The following is a 16,308-nucleotide window of genomic DNA, read 5'->3' on the forward strand; positions in this document are numbered from 1 at the left end:
ATTTTTATGTCATTATTTTAAAAATAATATTAAAGATAAACATTATAATTTAACTTTGAAGGAAGTTGAAAGATTATAGGTTAGATTTGTTGAATTCGGGATATATGATGAAGTAACATATTATTGGATTTTTCATCTAGGAGGAAGAAGGGGGGTGGGTTAAAATTTTTAAGTTCTAACAATTGACAGTGATGACAATCGATGTCAATCAAGGACGATAGTGATGAGTGGTGTCTAGAGACGATAGACTTTAATCAAATCATAGATTAAATTGATATTTTATCTAAAATTGAAGAATCAAAATGATATTTTATCTAAAATCAAAAGTTAAGTTAATATTTATCTAAAAATTAAATATTAAATTAAAAGTTAACTCACTATGTTATCGAATTTATCAGATTTAATAACTCAATAACCAAAAGTTAATAATTTATAATGAAAATAAACAAATTTAAATAATTTAATAATATAACTAATTAAAAAGTATATTTTTTTAAAAAATGATGAATAAAAGTATATAAATATAATCATCAATTTCATAATTTATTTAAAAAAGTAAAATACAATATTATATTAATTTTTATATAATTAAATGGTAAAAAACTAACTTTTTAATATATATAATTCAGATTTTCTGAAATGACATTTAGATGAGTTATAGGATCACGATTGGTACGTTCTTAAACATTCCTCGGGAGGGTAACAAGGTGACAGCCGCTTTGACTTAACAAGCTCAGAATAGCTCTATAAAGATTATAGTTCTATCGGAATCACTTTTGTGGATTTTTCTGTTGTTTCTTGAGAATCTTGTACCTCGATATGTTGTTTGGATTTTAGTTTTTGGCTAAAAAATTATTTGATTTAAAAATATAAATATTTGTGATTTTGATCGGTTTGGATGTTTTTAAAAAAATTTAATCCGATCCGATCTAATCTAATTAAGTGATACTTGATTCGGTTTGGATTTATACGATTTTTTTATTTTAATTTTTTAAAATAACTCTTGAATTTTTTTCATAAAAAAACATCATACGTATAACAAAAACAAAGGAAATATATATTTTAACAAATGTAAACTTGTGAAGCTTATAAAGAGAATATATATTTTAACAAATGCAAGCTTGTGAAACTTACAAAGAGAATATATATTTTAATAAATGCAAGCTTGTGAAGTTTGCTCACCTTAATAGTTTAACAACAGTTTGTAGATGAAATCAAGATTTTTCATCTTTGGGCATAGATGAGTCTATTTCTTTCCCTTTTGTAAATTTAATATTGTCGAGATGCAAAATTACAGCAACCACTCGGTTCGGTTCGGTTTGGATTGGTTTCAGATTTTCAAATCGAAATCGAACCGAATCGATCGGGTTTTTTATTAAAAAAACATTAAATCAATTTCGATTTTTTCGGTTATTGATTGTTTGGATCGATTTTCGATTTTTTTTGGATTGGATTAGATCTCAACAACCCTAATTTTGATATTTCTATGAGTATTCTTAACCTTGTGATCGTGAGATCGAGTTCCACTGAGGACAATTTATAACGGAGGTCTTCCACGGAAGCTACTCTCAATCTGACGTTGGATAACCTACTATCCTATTTTCTCCTACCCCTTTACATATGAGAATAAAATCAGCTCATATGAGTATTCTTTTCTTTCCTTTAGAGCATGCTTTTAATGAGACTTGTATATTCCTGTGTATGATTTCTTGCTTAATCATACCCTTCACCAATATATATTCTGAAATTTTAAAATTAATTAGAAAAAATATTAAATGCTTTTTATACCAATTAATCAACACGCTACTGTGAGTTGTTTGACAATAAAAAATGGAATATTTCTCTACCCTTCCTTCTTCCGCCTTCCCTACTCTATTGTTTGATCTCTGGTTTTTCTAAATCTCAAATTCTCCAAAAACCCGTTTGGAAAAGAAAATCAATCTTCAATCGATCATATGCAATTTCATTGAAAAAGAATAAAACTTGGGCAAAAATATGTATAGCAATTTCAAAGAACAAGCGATTGAGTACGTGAAGCAAGCGGTACAGGAAGACACTGCTGGCAACTACAGCAAAGCGTTCCCCTTATACATGAACGCACTCGAGTATTTCAAGACCCATTTGAAATACGAGAAGAACCCCAAAATCAGAGAAGCAATCACCCAGAAATTCACCGAGTATTTACGCCGTGCCGAGGAGATCCGTACCGTTCTTGATGAAGGTGGGCCAGGACCGGCTTCTAATGGGGACGCTGCTGTTGCCACGCGCCCCAAAAGTAAGCCCAAGAATAGTAATGGCGGAGGTGAAGGCGGTGATGGGGAGGATCCGGAACAGGCCAAACTGAAAGCTGGGCTTAATTCGGCTATTATTAGGGAAAAACCTAATGTTAAGTGGAATGATGTGGCTGGGTTAGAAAGCGCTAAGCAGGCTTTGCAAGAAGCTGTTATTTTGCCGGTCAAGTTTCCTCAATTTTTTACTGGTTAGTTATTTTTCTCTTTTCGTTATTGCCTTTTCGAGGCTGATTTCATGTATATGTCTATATAATTCGTGGCTTTAGCTGGATTTTGATAATTTCTCGTTGATAATGAAAGGGGCCAATTTTTTATTGTTGAATCATCAATGATTTAATCGATTTGTAGGTTTTTCTTTATAGGTTTTGCTTCTAATGATTTGTAGTTTTAAGCTATAAATGCGTTTTGTTTGATTTTAACTATTCGCAGTGAATAGTAAAATGGGTGAATGTTGATTATGGGACTGTTTAGAATTTTATTCGATCTCACCTGTGACACTATTTAGAAAGGAGTCCCCAGCCCCTAAGAGTGCACCTTTGTTTTTCTCGGGTAACACTTTCTGCTACTCGATGCAAAGTTATTGAAAAGAAGGTAATATTGATGTTGCCTCTTCAAGTTACTAGTTGTTAACCAGAGGCACACGGTCTGAAATTTTAACCTGATGCTAGTATCTTCAATTAGCGACTTAAAGATAACCTTTTTTTCATTTTGTCGAGTGTTACCAGTGAAGAACTATGGTGCAGGGCAGGGGACTCTTTAAATTGGAAGGACTTTAATGATAAAGATATGATTTTAGTGTTGGTGTTGTTAAGATAATCATGCTTGTTAGTTTAAGGTGATTGTCCTAATGGGCGGGCCCTAATTTTGTTGCAATCTAAGCTGATTATTAAATTTTGTTGATCGTACTTGTTAATCTCAGTAACTCTACTTATCATCATTATCTTAATGCTCAAATTCTTGCAAAACTTAAATTTGAGGAACAGCATCTGGTATCATGTTTACTACGATCTGCTCGCTGGCTCTGTTATTGTCAATTTAGAAACAGTTGTTTGCAACAATAAAGACTCCACCTTCTTTTAGCTGAACCTAATCTACATTCCCTTTTTAGCTGCTTTTCCAATGTTTATATTGATTATCATTTCAACATTACTTTACTTGTTCTACTTTTAGGAAAGAGAAGGCCATGGAGAGCTTTTCTTTTGTACGGGCCACCTGGGACTGGGAAGTCATACTTAGCCAAGGCTGTTGCTACTGAAGCAGACTCTACATTTTTCAGGTAAACCAATTCATTTAGCCTCTTCACCTGCACATAAAAACAACTCACGGATAAATCCTAATTTTGTTTCTGCTAAGATTTTTTCTAGTGAGGTTTTCAAGCACAAATAAAGCCCAAATTTGCTTTTGCTGAGATTTTTGGAGTGCTATGTCTTTCACTTACCTTAATTTACTTTCTCCTACTATAGAAACTTTCTTTTGTTAATTTTAATTGCCAGTACCGAGTCCAATAAAATGACGACATTGGTAGATTACTTCAAAAGTTTACCACATCAAGTAGTAATATTAGTTATTTGAAGGACAACAAAAATAGATGTAATGATTGAGATAACAATGATATTCAGCGTGTGCTTCAGGAATGGGCTTTGTCTTGCACAGTTATTATAACCATACAATTACAATGTATAACTTCCATTGTTGTGAAGGTCTTGAGGATATGGGCGTTTTAAAAAGATGCCTTGTGCGATTAGTGATTCCCTGTAAAACTATTTATATTTGGGAGTAAGGATGGTTGTTGGGAAATCTAATGTAAGTATGTAACCTCGAAGATATGTTAGTAGTTGTGCATTTTCTGTGTCATTGAGTTAGGCATGTAGTTAACACCTGTGAATTCTTCTCATACTTGCTCTTAATTTAATGTCTTATACTGACACTTTTTGTTGCTTATAAAGACTTGATATTTATCAGTTTTTCTTGTGTTTAACAATTGGTCTTAAATTTTGTTATCTTGTAGCCTCCTTCTGCTATAAAGACATGATAATTGTGTTTGGTTTTGATTTTGTAAACCGAGGCTTTTATTTGATAATATTATTGATTATAATATAAGATTTTGCTAACAATATCCCTATTATTACCGTTTAAGGTTACCATATTAGGCAATATTTTCTTTTGATGCATAGAGAACCATGTTAACTGTCAACTAACACTATCTATCACTATAAATAGAATATTAACTAACCTTAAAGAATGCCCTAAGGGTAGCAGAATCCATTCATGTATAATAATAACTTTACCTTTTTGAGTAACATTTAATTATATTCTCTAACGTTTTTTGTGGTAGTTAATTTTCTATATACATCTGTTCTATATATGTGCATGTTTGCTAGGTTTCTGTTTGTTTTGCTTTTGAAATTTAATCCTTTTTTACCCTTCTTTCTCTGCTAGTGTTTCTTCGTCAGACCTTGTGTCAAAGTGGATGGGAGAAAGTGAAAAGCTGGTTTCAAACCTTTTCCAGATGGCTCGTGATAGTGCTCCTTCCATCATATTCGTTGATGAAATAGATTCCTTGTGTGGTCAACGAGGTGAGGGCAACGAGAGCGAAGCATCAAGACGAATCAAAACTGAACTTCTTGTGCAGATGCAGGTATTTGTTAGCGGGTGAATGTGCTAAGAATAATTTAAGATTGCTTTGTCCAAGGTTCTTCAAGATATTATTTTCACATGAATTATGTTCTTACAATCTCCAAACAGTTTTCATTTTTATCTTCAGGATTTGGTGTAAATTCTTTGGTCTTCAATTTTTAAGTTCACCAAAAGGCTTGTTTGCCGTTCATAAATATTTAATACTAGCTCCAAAAGGGTTTTTCTACTAAAGTTTTTTTTCTAGTCCAAAGAACTTTTTCCTATGCACTTGACAAGTAGATATTTGTTTCATTACAAGTTTTCAAGCTTATTGGATGAAATTTATACATTGTTATTTCTATGCTTTAGGGTGTCGGAAATAATGATCAGAAAGTCCTAGTGCTTGCAGCAACGAATACTCCGTATGCACTTGATCAGGTGAAAGATAATATCAGCATATATTTTGTATATATTCATCTTGAATCGGCTGAGATGGATTTCTTTTGTTAATCAATTGTTCTTTAGGCCATCCGCCGCCGCCGTTTTGATAAGCGTATTTACATTCCTCTCCCTGATCTGAAGGCTCGACAACATATGTTCAAGGTACTAGACCTCATAATAATAAGAAAAAAGAAAGAAAAATGCTTGGTTGTTTTCTTGTTTTGACTTCCTTTTCACTATAAAATCATTCATTTACTTTTGTATCTTTAACATGGTTTCCTTGCTTTGGTACAATAAATTGAAACAGGTGCATTTAGGTGATACTCCTCACAACTTGACTGAAAGTGATTTTGAAAGCTTAGCTCGACGAACAGAGGGATTTTCAGGGTCAGATATATCTGTTTGTGTAAGTGCAAAATCTATGGCAGATGCTTAACTCTTTTTTTCTTATTCTCCTTTCGCCAAATTCTCTTAAAACTGGATCTTAATATGAATGGTTAATATTAACTCACTTGTGCTTTGTCTTGACAGGTTAAGGATGTTCTTTTTGAACCTGTTCGTAAAACCCAAGATGCGATGTTTTTCTACAAGACTCCTAATGACATGTGGATGCCATGTGGACCAAAACAACCAGGTGCTGTCCAAATTACAATGCAGGAATTGGCAAGCAAAGGACTTGCAGCACAGGTATGGAGTTTGCTCGAGAAGCTGTGTTTACAAATTCTTCTTACGCTTGGGTCTCATTGTTTCCTATTTACTTTTGAAATTCACCATTTTTTTTTCTTTACATGGAAAGGAAAATCAAAATAAAGAAACAATTTCTATAGGGTATTTCGGGAAAAAAAACACTGGAATTGTAATGAGTATTATGTCATGCAATAAATATATCATTTAATGAATGATTGATCGTTTTTATTGATTAATGATCCTGCAGATCCTTCCACCTCCTATTTCGAGATCAGATTTTGATAAGGTGCTTGCAAGACAGAAGCCAACCGTGAGCAAATATGATCTGGAGGTCCATGAAAGATTTACAAACGAGTTTGGAGAAGAGGGGTGATGGCTTTGATGAATACGTCACGTTGATCTACTCTCCGGTTGTGAGTGCGATCACTGTAATTTGTATTTTATTAATAACCGCTGGATCATCCATCCAAGGAATTGTTTCTATTTAGCTTGGTCAAGCAGGGAAGGTAACTTAACTTCCCTTCTCTGTATTCAGATGCAAAGAACGTTTCGGCACTCAGTTCATTGCTCATCTTTTTTTACTGTGTAAAGAAACGTTACTCTGAAAAATTTGGCTTCAAACACTTGAGTATAAGTTGCCTATTTTCACCTAATGATGGCACGTGGTTTTCAAATGCTGTTGAACTTTCAGGTATCATTTGAAGCGTCGGCCATTGCTGCCTACCGGTTAGCTGGATGGGGAAAGAAAGTAGGGAAGTTATTTGTTTATTTTTTTTTGAATGCTTGTTTATTTATTTTATAGTGTGGGTTAGGGGGCGGGGTACTGGATATGGGTAAATTTGATTATTTTATTATATTCGTATGATATGAAATTTAACACAATATTTCTTTGGATTGTGCAGTTATTTCACTTTTGAAGATGCCAAAGGGCCTATTTTCTGATGAATACCATATTGGTTCATAAAAGCCCTATTGGGTTTTTTTGGCCCATTACAGCTACTGAGTTTTTTTTTATTTAGCTCATTAGGGCACTCGATTTTTTATTTTGAAGACTACGATAATTGCTAAAGTACCAAAAATATTTTTTTAATAGACCCGGATAAGTGGGCCTCACGGGGGTCATTAATTTTTTAAAAAAATATTCGAGGTGTCGAGTCTCATTTAATTTTTTTTTTAAATTATAAAACTTTTAAATTTTTAAAATAAAAAAATGACTGAAACTTGTCATATCGAGGTGATGGGTTCTTTCGAATTCAAAAAAGGTAGTCGTTTATAATAGTTGGTCAACAAACAACAACAAAGGTCATTGTAATGGTTAACTAGGTGATGAGTTTTGCTGAATTATTTTTTTAAAAAAGTAATTAAAAAGTAAAACTTTTAAATTTTTAAAATAAAAAAATGACTGAAACTTGTCATATCGAGGTGATGGGTTCTTTCGAATTCAAAAAAGGTAGTCGTTTATAATAGTTGGTCAACAAACAACAACAAAGGTCATTGTTAATGGTTAACTAGGTGATGAGTTTTGCTGAATTATTTTTTTTAAAAAAAGTAATTAAAAAGTAAATTAATAATTTTATTAAAAAAATTTATTTACAAACTAATAAGTACATAATAAAAATTATTTATATTTTTTAAATTCTTGAAGATGTCGATGAGTGGTCAAATGATAATGGTGCTAGGCTTGTCTAGTACGTCGGGGTTGTTGAGCTTGATCGTCGTCATCGTCTTCATCTTCGTTTGGTTGTTCAAAAGGAGGTGTACTTAACACATCCTGAGATCAACCTTCGAAATAGGGTGATGGAGTTATGGTATTTGATGCCATCATTGTCGTTACTGATTCGACTTAGCTATGTTGTTCACCATATATGATATGATCTCATCACTTTCATCCGCATGTTCTGTAGAAAGATGCTTAAATGTGTTACGGTGCATCCCATGAACCTCCAATCCAAGTCGATTGAGTCTCAGTTGAAGTATAATATGGAGGATATAAACAGAAACTAACTTGAGATGCATAACCAAAAGAAGAAGATGACGATAATTTCTTCGACTTGGCAAATCTCCTTGTGTTGTTCCCATTCTCCCACCTGTTTCAGTTTCGTGAGAAATGGTTTCCCATTTGCTTCGTAATTTCAAAGATAGGGAGAATGATCAAAATTTAGGTTGATCTATGTAATCTCGTAACGCGAGGGGACTAATAGGTGATGTTGATTCCATTGCTCAATGTAGTAAGTGTGCTTCCTCGTCTAATTTTCGATATGTTTCCCACGCGTATCAATTTTATGGAGCACGTCCATATCCCATATTTGAATATGAATCGGTTGATGAGACGTAAACTGTCGCAACACTCTATTAGCGGCATGCATCTCAACAATAGTAAACTGTAATAAAACTGTCACAGTACATCATAAATCAAACCCATCAAAAAAATTTCCGTGGCAATAACCGACATATTTCTTCGTCACAATACGGAAGCCAAGAAAATTGCCAATATTAATTATAAAAGTTAGTATATATAAAGTTAAACAACTTCAACAAAATTAATAAAAGAACTAATATTTACCGTATGTCGACCGACGATGTCGATCCTCATCCGTATATCTTTTTTAGTAGCACCTAACAACTTCGTCTTAGTTATTTTATGGTGTTATCTAAAAAAATATAAAAATAAAAAATAAAAAATAGATAAAAATATATTAAAAATTACCTTATAGTCAAATGAAACTCAACCAGAACTGATGTAATTGGTGTAAAAAAGGGGAACTAATACCTAGCCCAAAATTGAAGCAATATTAGACCGTCTGCTACATCGACTTTTGACCCCTCTAGACGATTGCAGCCTTGCAAAGCTCCTGGTACAAAAATGCTAAAATCGTTTAGCCCCAACTAGTATTACAACACTTAGCGAAATTATTTAATATAGGCAGATATTTAGTGTGCGCCAATTTACCAGATTTATCTGGTAATAATACCCCTCCAATCAGTTGGAGAAGATATGATTGTGATGCAAAAATAACCTCTTTCTCGGTAGAGTCGCCCGTCAACTCCAACCACATCATCCATATCCGATACCCGTCTAAGACCTCAGATGGTGGTAACCTTTCTAAAACTTCGTAGATAATACTCATGGGGTTGTAATCGTTCTGCCTCACGACGACGACACCATTCACATGAACACTGAATTTGTAAGCGACATCTTCCAAGTAATCGTCGCTTCGTCACTTGAGAAATGGAGAGTGTGCGTCTCAGATCTCCAACATTCAATTAAAGCTGAAATCAACTTCAGATTCACCTTAAAGCCACATACAAATGTGGCGAATATAGACTGAATTGCTGAAGATATATCATCATCCGCTGACGCGGATCTCTCGATGTCATTCTGCGTTGACGGATATTTCTTCTTCTTTCGGACGGAGTTCGATCGACGAAATATGAATATTATTAAGGCGTAACATTTCTTATTAGTAAGCCATTTTTAGGGGTTTTTTTTAGAAAGTAAGAATTTTCTCTTTTTTTTTTTGTAACAATGGATGATGAAAAAACTAAACCTCTAACCTTATTTATTGCCCCAATTTCAACGGCTATAAACGACTAAAATTTTCAAAAATTCAGCGGAAGGTGACGAGTTTCATATTGAATGTTGCCAAGTGACCGTTGTTGTTGACCAATGACTATTTTTTTTAATATGAAGAAACTCGTCGACGAATTCCAGCCACAATTATCGTATTCTCCAAAATAAAAACTGGATGTTTACCTAATATCTATGGGATTTGATATTTGGTCACAAAATGTATACGTGTAAATGATTTGTCTTATTACATAAACTATCTAATTAACTACGTGGTGTGGCGTTTACCTAATGGGGATTCATCATACTACAGACGGTGATCATCTTGATATCAATATTAATAAATTTAACATATTTTTCTCATGATGATTGAATTTGATTTGTAAAACATATGTTGTTTTAATTATCACCAATTTTATCAATCTTATAATTCCATATAAAATAATGTGGTTTGGAAAAGTAAATATAATTGTTGGGATTTAAAGTTAAAACTTTTATTTGAAATTATGATTTAAAAGAATTTCGTGAACCAATATTTGTTAGAGTTAATCTATTTCATAAATTATAAACTCTTGTTCCTTTATCTTTGAAATTTTAATAAAGTTCTTTTGCAGTCTTTAGTCTCACACAAGGCTTACAAAGAAAAAGAGTAGTTTTTTTTTTTCGTGAAAAAACAAGTTATATCCTTTTACTTGTAGATCTCTTGGTCTCTCTTACCTCCTTTGTAATCGAACTAGGGCTTTTCTTCTTACAAAAAAAAAAAAACCCCCTTTTATTAGCATTCTTTTAGTTAAGTTTTAGAATTATATTCGGTGAAAAACCTTTTCTTTCTTTCTTTTTGTTAAAAAAAATCGTCTATGTTTTCTCGTACCATTACCTATACCTGGACCCTTGCTTCTTCGCTTCTAAAGCACTCCAAACCCCTAGATTTTCTTATTTTCCTTTCTGGGTTCTCCATAATACAAGGTAGAGCGTCTTTTTCTGGATTTTGATCATTTTCCGTTATTGTATTTTTTAAATGTTTATACGTTTTATGTGCCAAGAGCCATTATATTCAATTTTCGTTCTTAGCTGCTGGTTGGTTCTTTTCCCTCGTCGGAACGCTATGAACTTTACTAGTATTTGCCCGAGTTTTATCCAAACATAATGTAACCAGAAGCCGAAACTGAGAGGATTATGTGAAGTAGCCAAAGGAGAGAGAGATGATCGCTGAAAAACCAAGTTGGGTTAGGCATGAGGGAATGCAGATACTCTCCGTTGATGTTCAGCCTGGCGGAGGTGACCACAAGGTAAAACTTCCCTTCTTGGCACTTACATATCTCGTTCGTCTTTGGGTTTCTACTGCTAGAGGTGATCATTGTTGCAGAGTTAGCATTTATATCCTACAATGATATGAGCAGGGGTTATCTAAGTTTGCCGACAAATAGAATCTTCCATTCGTGCGTTAGATCGTTTGTTACTTTTTAGTTCTTTAAATTTCACTGTTTTTATATCGGCTGAAAAATGCAGGTTCGAATATGTTGGTAGGGACTTGGAAAACGATGAATCTACACAAAGACTTCTTGCAACCTTGCGTGATCACTTTGGGTCTGTTAACTGTGTTAGGTGGGCTAAGCATGGACGTTACTTTGCATCCGGGTCCGATGATCAAGTAATTCTAATTCATGAGAGAAAGCCTGGTTCTGGAGTCACTGAATTCGGCAGTGGAGAGCCTCCTGATGTTGAAATTGGAAAGTTGCAATGACACTTGGGGGACACACTGCAGATGTGGTAATCATAATGCTCTTAATGTTAGGACATTTTACCAGCGATAAGAACTCAACTCTCTAATTTCTATCTTGTAGTTAGTTTTATTCTGCTGCATATTGATTGATTTTTCATTCTTTGAAAAAAGCATCATATCTTACCTAGAAATTCAGTTTCTGCAGAATCTTTTTGTTTTGGTGATTTCTAATGCTGTACCTTTAAGTTTGTGTTTGTTTTGGTGATTAGTTAGAATAAGGATAGATGGTTGAAATTCCCTACTGTAACGTTGTATGCAGCCCCTTAATTTATTGTAGTGATTTCTTATAAGCACTGTCTATCTTCTGACTTGGAAGCTCCATTTATTCTCGTTTGAAGTAGGTGGATCTTAATTGGTCTCCTGATGACTCAATATTGGCTAGTGGCAGTTTGGACAACACCGTCCATATATGGAATATGAGCAATGGCATCTGCACAGCGGTGCTGAGGGGTCATTATAGTCTCGTTAAAGGAGTTACCTGGGATCCCATTGGGTCGTTCATAGCAAGTCAGTCTGATGACAAGACAGTCATAATATGGCGAACAAGTGACTGGAGTCTTGCTCATATAACAGAGGGCCATTGGGCAAAATCTGTATGTTAATCCGGGTGGTGGAAATTTCTTTTTTCTTGAACTCTTTCATTTTCTGATGGAAATATGTTCTTTTCAGCTGGGATCAACTTTTTCAGGCGGCTTGGATGTTCACCTTGTGGCCATTTCATAACTATCACCCATGGTTACCAAAAGCCAAGGCATTCTGCACCTGTTCTAGAGAGAGGGGAATGGGCTGCCACATTTGACTTCTTAGGTCACAATGCCCCGATTATTGTAGTGAAATTTAATCACTCAATATTCAGAAGGAATTTTGCCAATTCACAGGAAGTGAAAGCTCCTGCACCTGTTGTCTGGGCAAGTGGAGCTGCTAAGATCGGGGGTAATGAATCACAGCCATATAATGTTATTGCTATTGGAAGCCAGGACCGCACTATAACTGTGTGGACAACTGCAAGTCCTCGACCTCTCTTTGTAGCCAAACATTTCTTTGGCCAAAGTGTTGTAGATTTATCCTGGTAAAGTTTTCACTTTAGTAAATGGTATATAGTTTTTTTATTTATTCACACATTTGTTTGCTATTCTTTTGTGCCATTTTTTCTGTATCTCTCAATAGTACCTCTTTTCATAAACAGGAGCTCTGATGGTTATTCTCTCTTTGCTTGTTCATTGGATGGGACAGTGACTACTTTCCATTTTGAAGCAAAAGAACTTGGCCACAGGCTAAGTGATGCTGAACTTGATGAATTAAAGAGAAGTCACTATGGTGACATTAGAGGTCAACAAGCTAATTTGTCGGAGAGCCCAGCACAATTATTGCTTGAAGTTGCTTCAGCCAAGCAAAGTACTAGTAAAAAAGTAGCTTTGGATGTTCAGCTGAATCAGATACCTGCAAAACCTTCTGTTGAGTTGGGAGTGACAAACAAATTTGCTGAGCCTCAGAATGATAATGTGAAGAAGAACGGACCTGCTGCTAGTAATGGATTAAATAAAGCAAAGAGTTATGCTCGGATTTCTAGTCCTGTGAAACAAAGAGAACACAGACACACCGATGGTAGAAATAGGAACATTCCTGAAGTAGTCGGTGTGCCATTTCAGCAGGAAAATATTTGTGGCAATGCTCAATCTCCTGCAGTAGATTTCCGGTTGCATCTTCCGATCACAGAAAAAAGGACAACAGTGTAGTTCCGACTGGTGGTGGTTTGATAGAAGCGTCTGTCAGGGGAACCATTGGTAGAAGCTTGTGTGATCTGTGGTCACTTCCAGGGGAACTGTTACTGACAGTCTGGTTATTGAGAGAGTTCCTGTCTCTGCAGGTCAAGAGCAAGGTGTCAACTCTGGGAGCATGAAGCCTTCAAGATCCACTGCTTCCTCTACCACGTCTCTTTTAATTAGGGGTTTTTGACAAGAAAGAAGGCTAGGATGTGACTCCAGTTTTCTTGGAAGCACATCTTAGGGAGCATGCATTGAATGACATTGCTGGTGTAGGACATGCATGTATGATGGAAGAAACAGAAATTGTTTGCACAAATGGGTCTCAAACTCTTTGGTCTGATCGTATCTCTGGAAAAGTTTCTGTTTTAGCAGGAAATGCGAACTTCTGGGTTGTGGGACGTGAAGATGGGTGCCCACAGGTAAGCAAGAACATTGTATCCTAGACAGACAAGATTTGTATTTTCCTTTTCGTATGTGAAGGTGGTGTGAGATTTTTCATCTTCTTGTGTGGTATCATGGTCTCTTACGTTGTGTTCATGGTCTCTTACGTTGTGTTCATGGTCTTCCCACCTTTTCTTTTCCTTCCATTTTTCTGGGGTTGGGGACTTGGGCTGTTATATGAGGTTTTGTGTAGGGATTTCACCATAGTAATTACAAGGGTGGGTTTTAGACTTGGGCCTTGCATGTATTTGATATGCCTAGCAAATCTTTTCTGTGAGATTTCATAAATTGTTTAGCAAATGTACCTTAATCATTTTTTTTCTTATGTTTTTGAAGGTTTATACAAAGTGTGGAAGACGTGCATTACCTATCCTGATGATGGGATCTGCAGCAACCTTTATAGATTGTGATGAGAGCTGGAAATTGCTATTGGTCACAAGGAAAGGATCTTTGTATTTATGGGATCTCTTCAATAAGAAGTGTCTCCTTCATGATTCTTTGGGTTCTCTAATCAGTTTGGGCCTTAGCTCATCAGCAAAAGGTTCATGTACTCGATATTAAAGAGTCTTTGTATAATCCTGGAAGACTTATATCTTGTAGTAGTAGGTTTACGGCTTATGATGTCTTTTTCATGTGGATGTTAGACATATTACCTGAGACTTTTATGTCTCTTTTCAGGCACAATCAAAGTTCGATCTGCAAAGTTATTTATCCTCTGCTTGTTTTGGCTACACGGCATGCTTTTCTCTTTGACATGAGTCTCATGTGTTGGTTGAGGGTTGCAGATGACTGATTCCCTGCATCAAACTTTTCTAGTTCTTGGAGTTTGGGTTCAGGTCAGACTGGCGAGCTGGCTGCATTGCAGGTGGATGTATGGAAATATTTGGCCCGAAAGCTAGGCTGGAGCAGGTTTGTCACTGTTAATATTTACCCTAAAACCATGAAACCATATAAGATTTGATACCTAGTTTTGTTTGGCATCTTATCTAAGTTAATGAAATGAATTTTAATTATACTTTTGTCTCCGTAAAGTTCCTTCGACAATTTGGTCCTAGAGTTTTACTAGTTGTCATGTTTTGCAATAGGGTAACTGATGGAGTGCAGACACGTGCTCATTTAGAAGCTCAGTTGGCATCATCTTTGGCTTTGAAATCCCCTAATGAATATCGCCATGGCCTTCTTTCTTACGTACGCTTCCTTGCAAGGTTTGTCTCTCCCCGACCAACTGCATGTATGAGTGATAATAGCTGAAAAATGCATATGCAATGCAGCCATAAAATTGCTATCTATTTATTCCTGCAGAGAAGCAGACGAGTCTCGTTTGCGTGAAGTCTGTGAAAGTTTTCTCGGACCACCAACTGGGATGATTTCAGATTCCAAGAATCCTGCTTGGGATCCCTATGTGCTTGTAAGCCTTGTTATTCCAACCTCTTATAACATTGCATACTGTCTCCATCTATTTTACAGCATTTTTTTCATCATATTCTAGAAATATCTCTGGAGAGTTGCTTCTCTGAAAATAAATTACCTGAGCTGTTTTCCAATTAACTTTATTGTTTTGTCAATTTTATTGTTAAAGAAAGCGCATTTATCCTTGTGGTTCCAATTTATGGTGAACATAACCTGAATGGCTTTTTAATTTTCTTTCTGGCGTGTTCTTCTCCGACTGCAAATCATTTCTAGACTGGGCATATTCGTATATTTTCACTTGTCATACTCGTATCGTGTAACTAATTTTTCATCATGATTGGATGTTTGTTTATCTAGGGCGTCGAATATACTGAATATCTGTGTCTTAACCAAATTGGATATTTGCAGGGAATGAGAAAGCACAAACTTTTAAGAGTGGACATTCTGCCTGCAATGGCATCCAATAGAAAAGTTCAGCGTTTACTTGATGAGTTCTTGGATCTTCTCTCAGATTATGAAAGTCTAGACCATAAAACACCATCTCCACCGACTTCATTTCAACCCACGATAGATCCAACGGAGAATACCCCATCAACAGATACTCCCATCGTGGCAACGCGTAAGATTGGAAATCTGCTTCAGATAAAATGGAGCCCCCTGCATCGGTAGCAGATCAGGTAAACTTGGTCATCCTATCGAACGATCCAAGTGAAACGCAGCTCCAATAAGTGAATGGTGAAAACTTCAATAATGCATAGCATACTAACCAAGGGTGATCAACATAGATTAGGGGATCTGCACAGTTAATTTTTGGCATCTTCAGCTTATTGCTAGGGTAGCCTCCAACGATGTATCTTTCGTTTTCATTTCATTTCCGGATCACGTAACTTTAGAATTAGTTAAAAGTAAATTCATGTCGCACACCATTGACCGAAATCATTCTCTTGTAATAATTAATTGAAGCTTACTGTTATTAGAATCTTAACATGTATGAATCTGTAAAAAGGGACCTAAAGTTTGTGAGAATTTTTAATCAATTTCGCCTCTGCCTTTCATCATTTGATTTGCTTTGCAGCTTGAAATTGTCCCGGTTAATGTCAAACGGGCGAAAGTGAAAATAGAATAAAATGGTGGTTGAAATCCATTGCTAATCCCGTATAATAAGCAATGATAATTGAAGAACACGACATAAACCAAACATCAATATATCAAAGTAAACGGCGCAATGTTTTGTTTCAAATTGATAATTTAATCTAAGACGGGTAAAGTTTTCCGGAACTTCGAAGGAATAAAGAACACGTAATT

The 16,308-nt window shown here is 35.3% G+C and overlaps 1 protein-coding gene and 1 pseudogene across 1 annotated transcript; both read left to right on the plus strand.

Annotated features, from left to right (window-relative positions):
* Positions 1 to 1,856: 1,856 nt before the first annotated feature.
* Positions 1,857 to 6,663, plus strand: LOC120194392 (protein SUPPRESSOR OF K(+) TRANSPORT GROWTH DEFECT 1-like). The gene is made up of 8 exons (XM_039196703.1): positions 1,857 to 2,479; positions 3,462 to 3,567; positions 4,731 to 4,929; positions 5,277 to 5,345; positions 5,433 to 5,510; positions 5,656 to 5,754; positions 5,880 to 6,035; positions 6,283 to 6,663. Exons 1-8 carry the CDS (start codon positions 1,996 to 1,998, stop codon positions 6,406 to 6,408), a joined length of 1,317 nt encoding a protein of 438 aa, XP_039052634.1. The 5' UTR covers positions 1,857 to 1,995; the 3' UTR covers positions 6,409 to 6,663.
* A 3,696-nt stretch (positions 6,664 to 10,359) lies between these two features.
* LOC120194129 lies at positions 10,360 to 15,949 on the plus strand (annotated as a pseudogene).
* The last annotated feature ends 359 nt before the right edge of the window (positions 15,950 to 16,308 follow it).

This window comes from Hibiscus syriacus, unplaced genomic scaffold (assembly GCF_006381635.1).
Source record: "Hibiscus syriacus cultivar Baekdansim isolate YM2019G1 unplaced genomic scaffold, ASM638163v2 tig00116997_pilon, whole genome shotgun sequence".
In the NCBI taxonomy this organism is placed as follows: Eukaryota; Viridiplantae; Streptophyta; class Magnoliopsida; order Malvales; family Malvaceae; genus Hibiscus; species Hibiscus syriacus.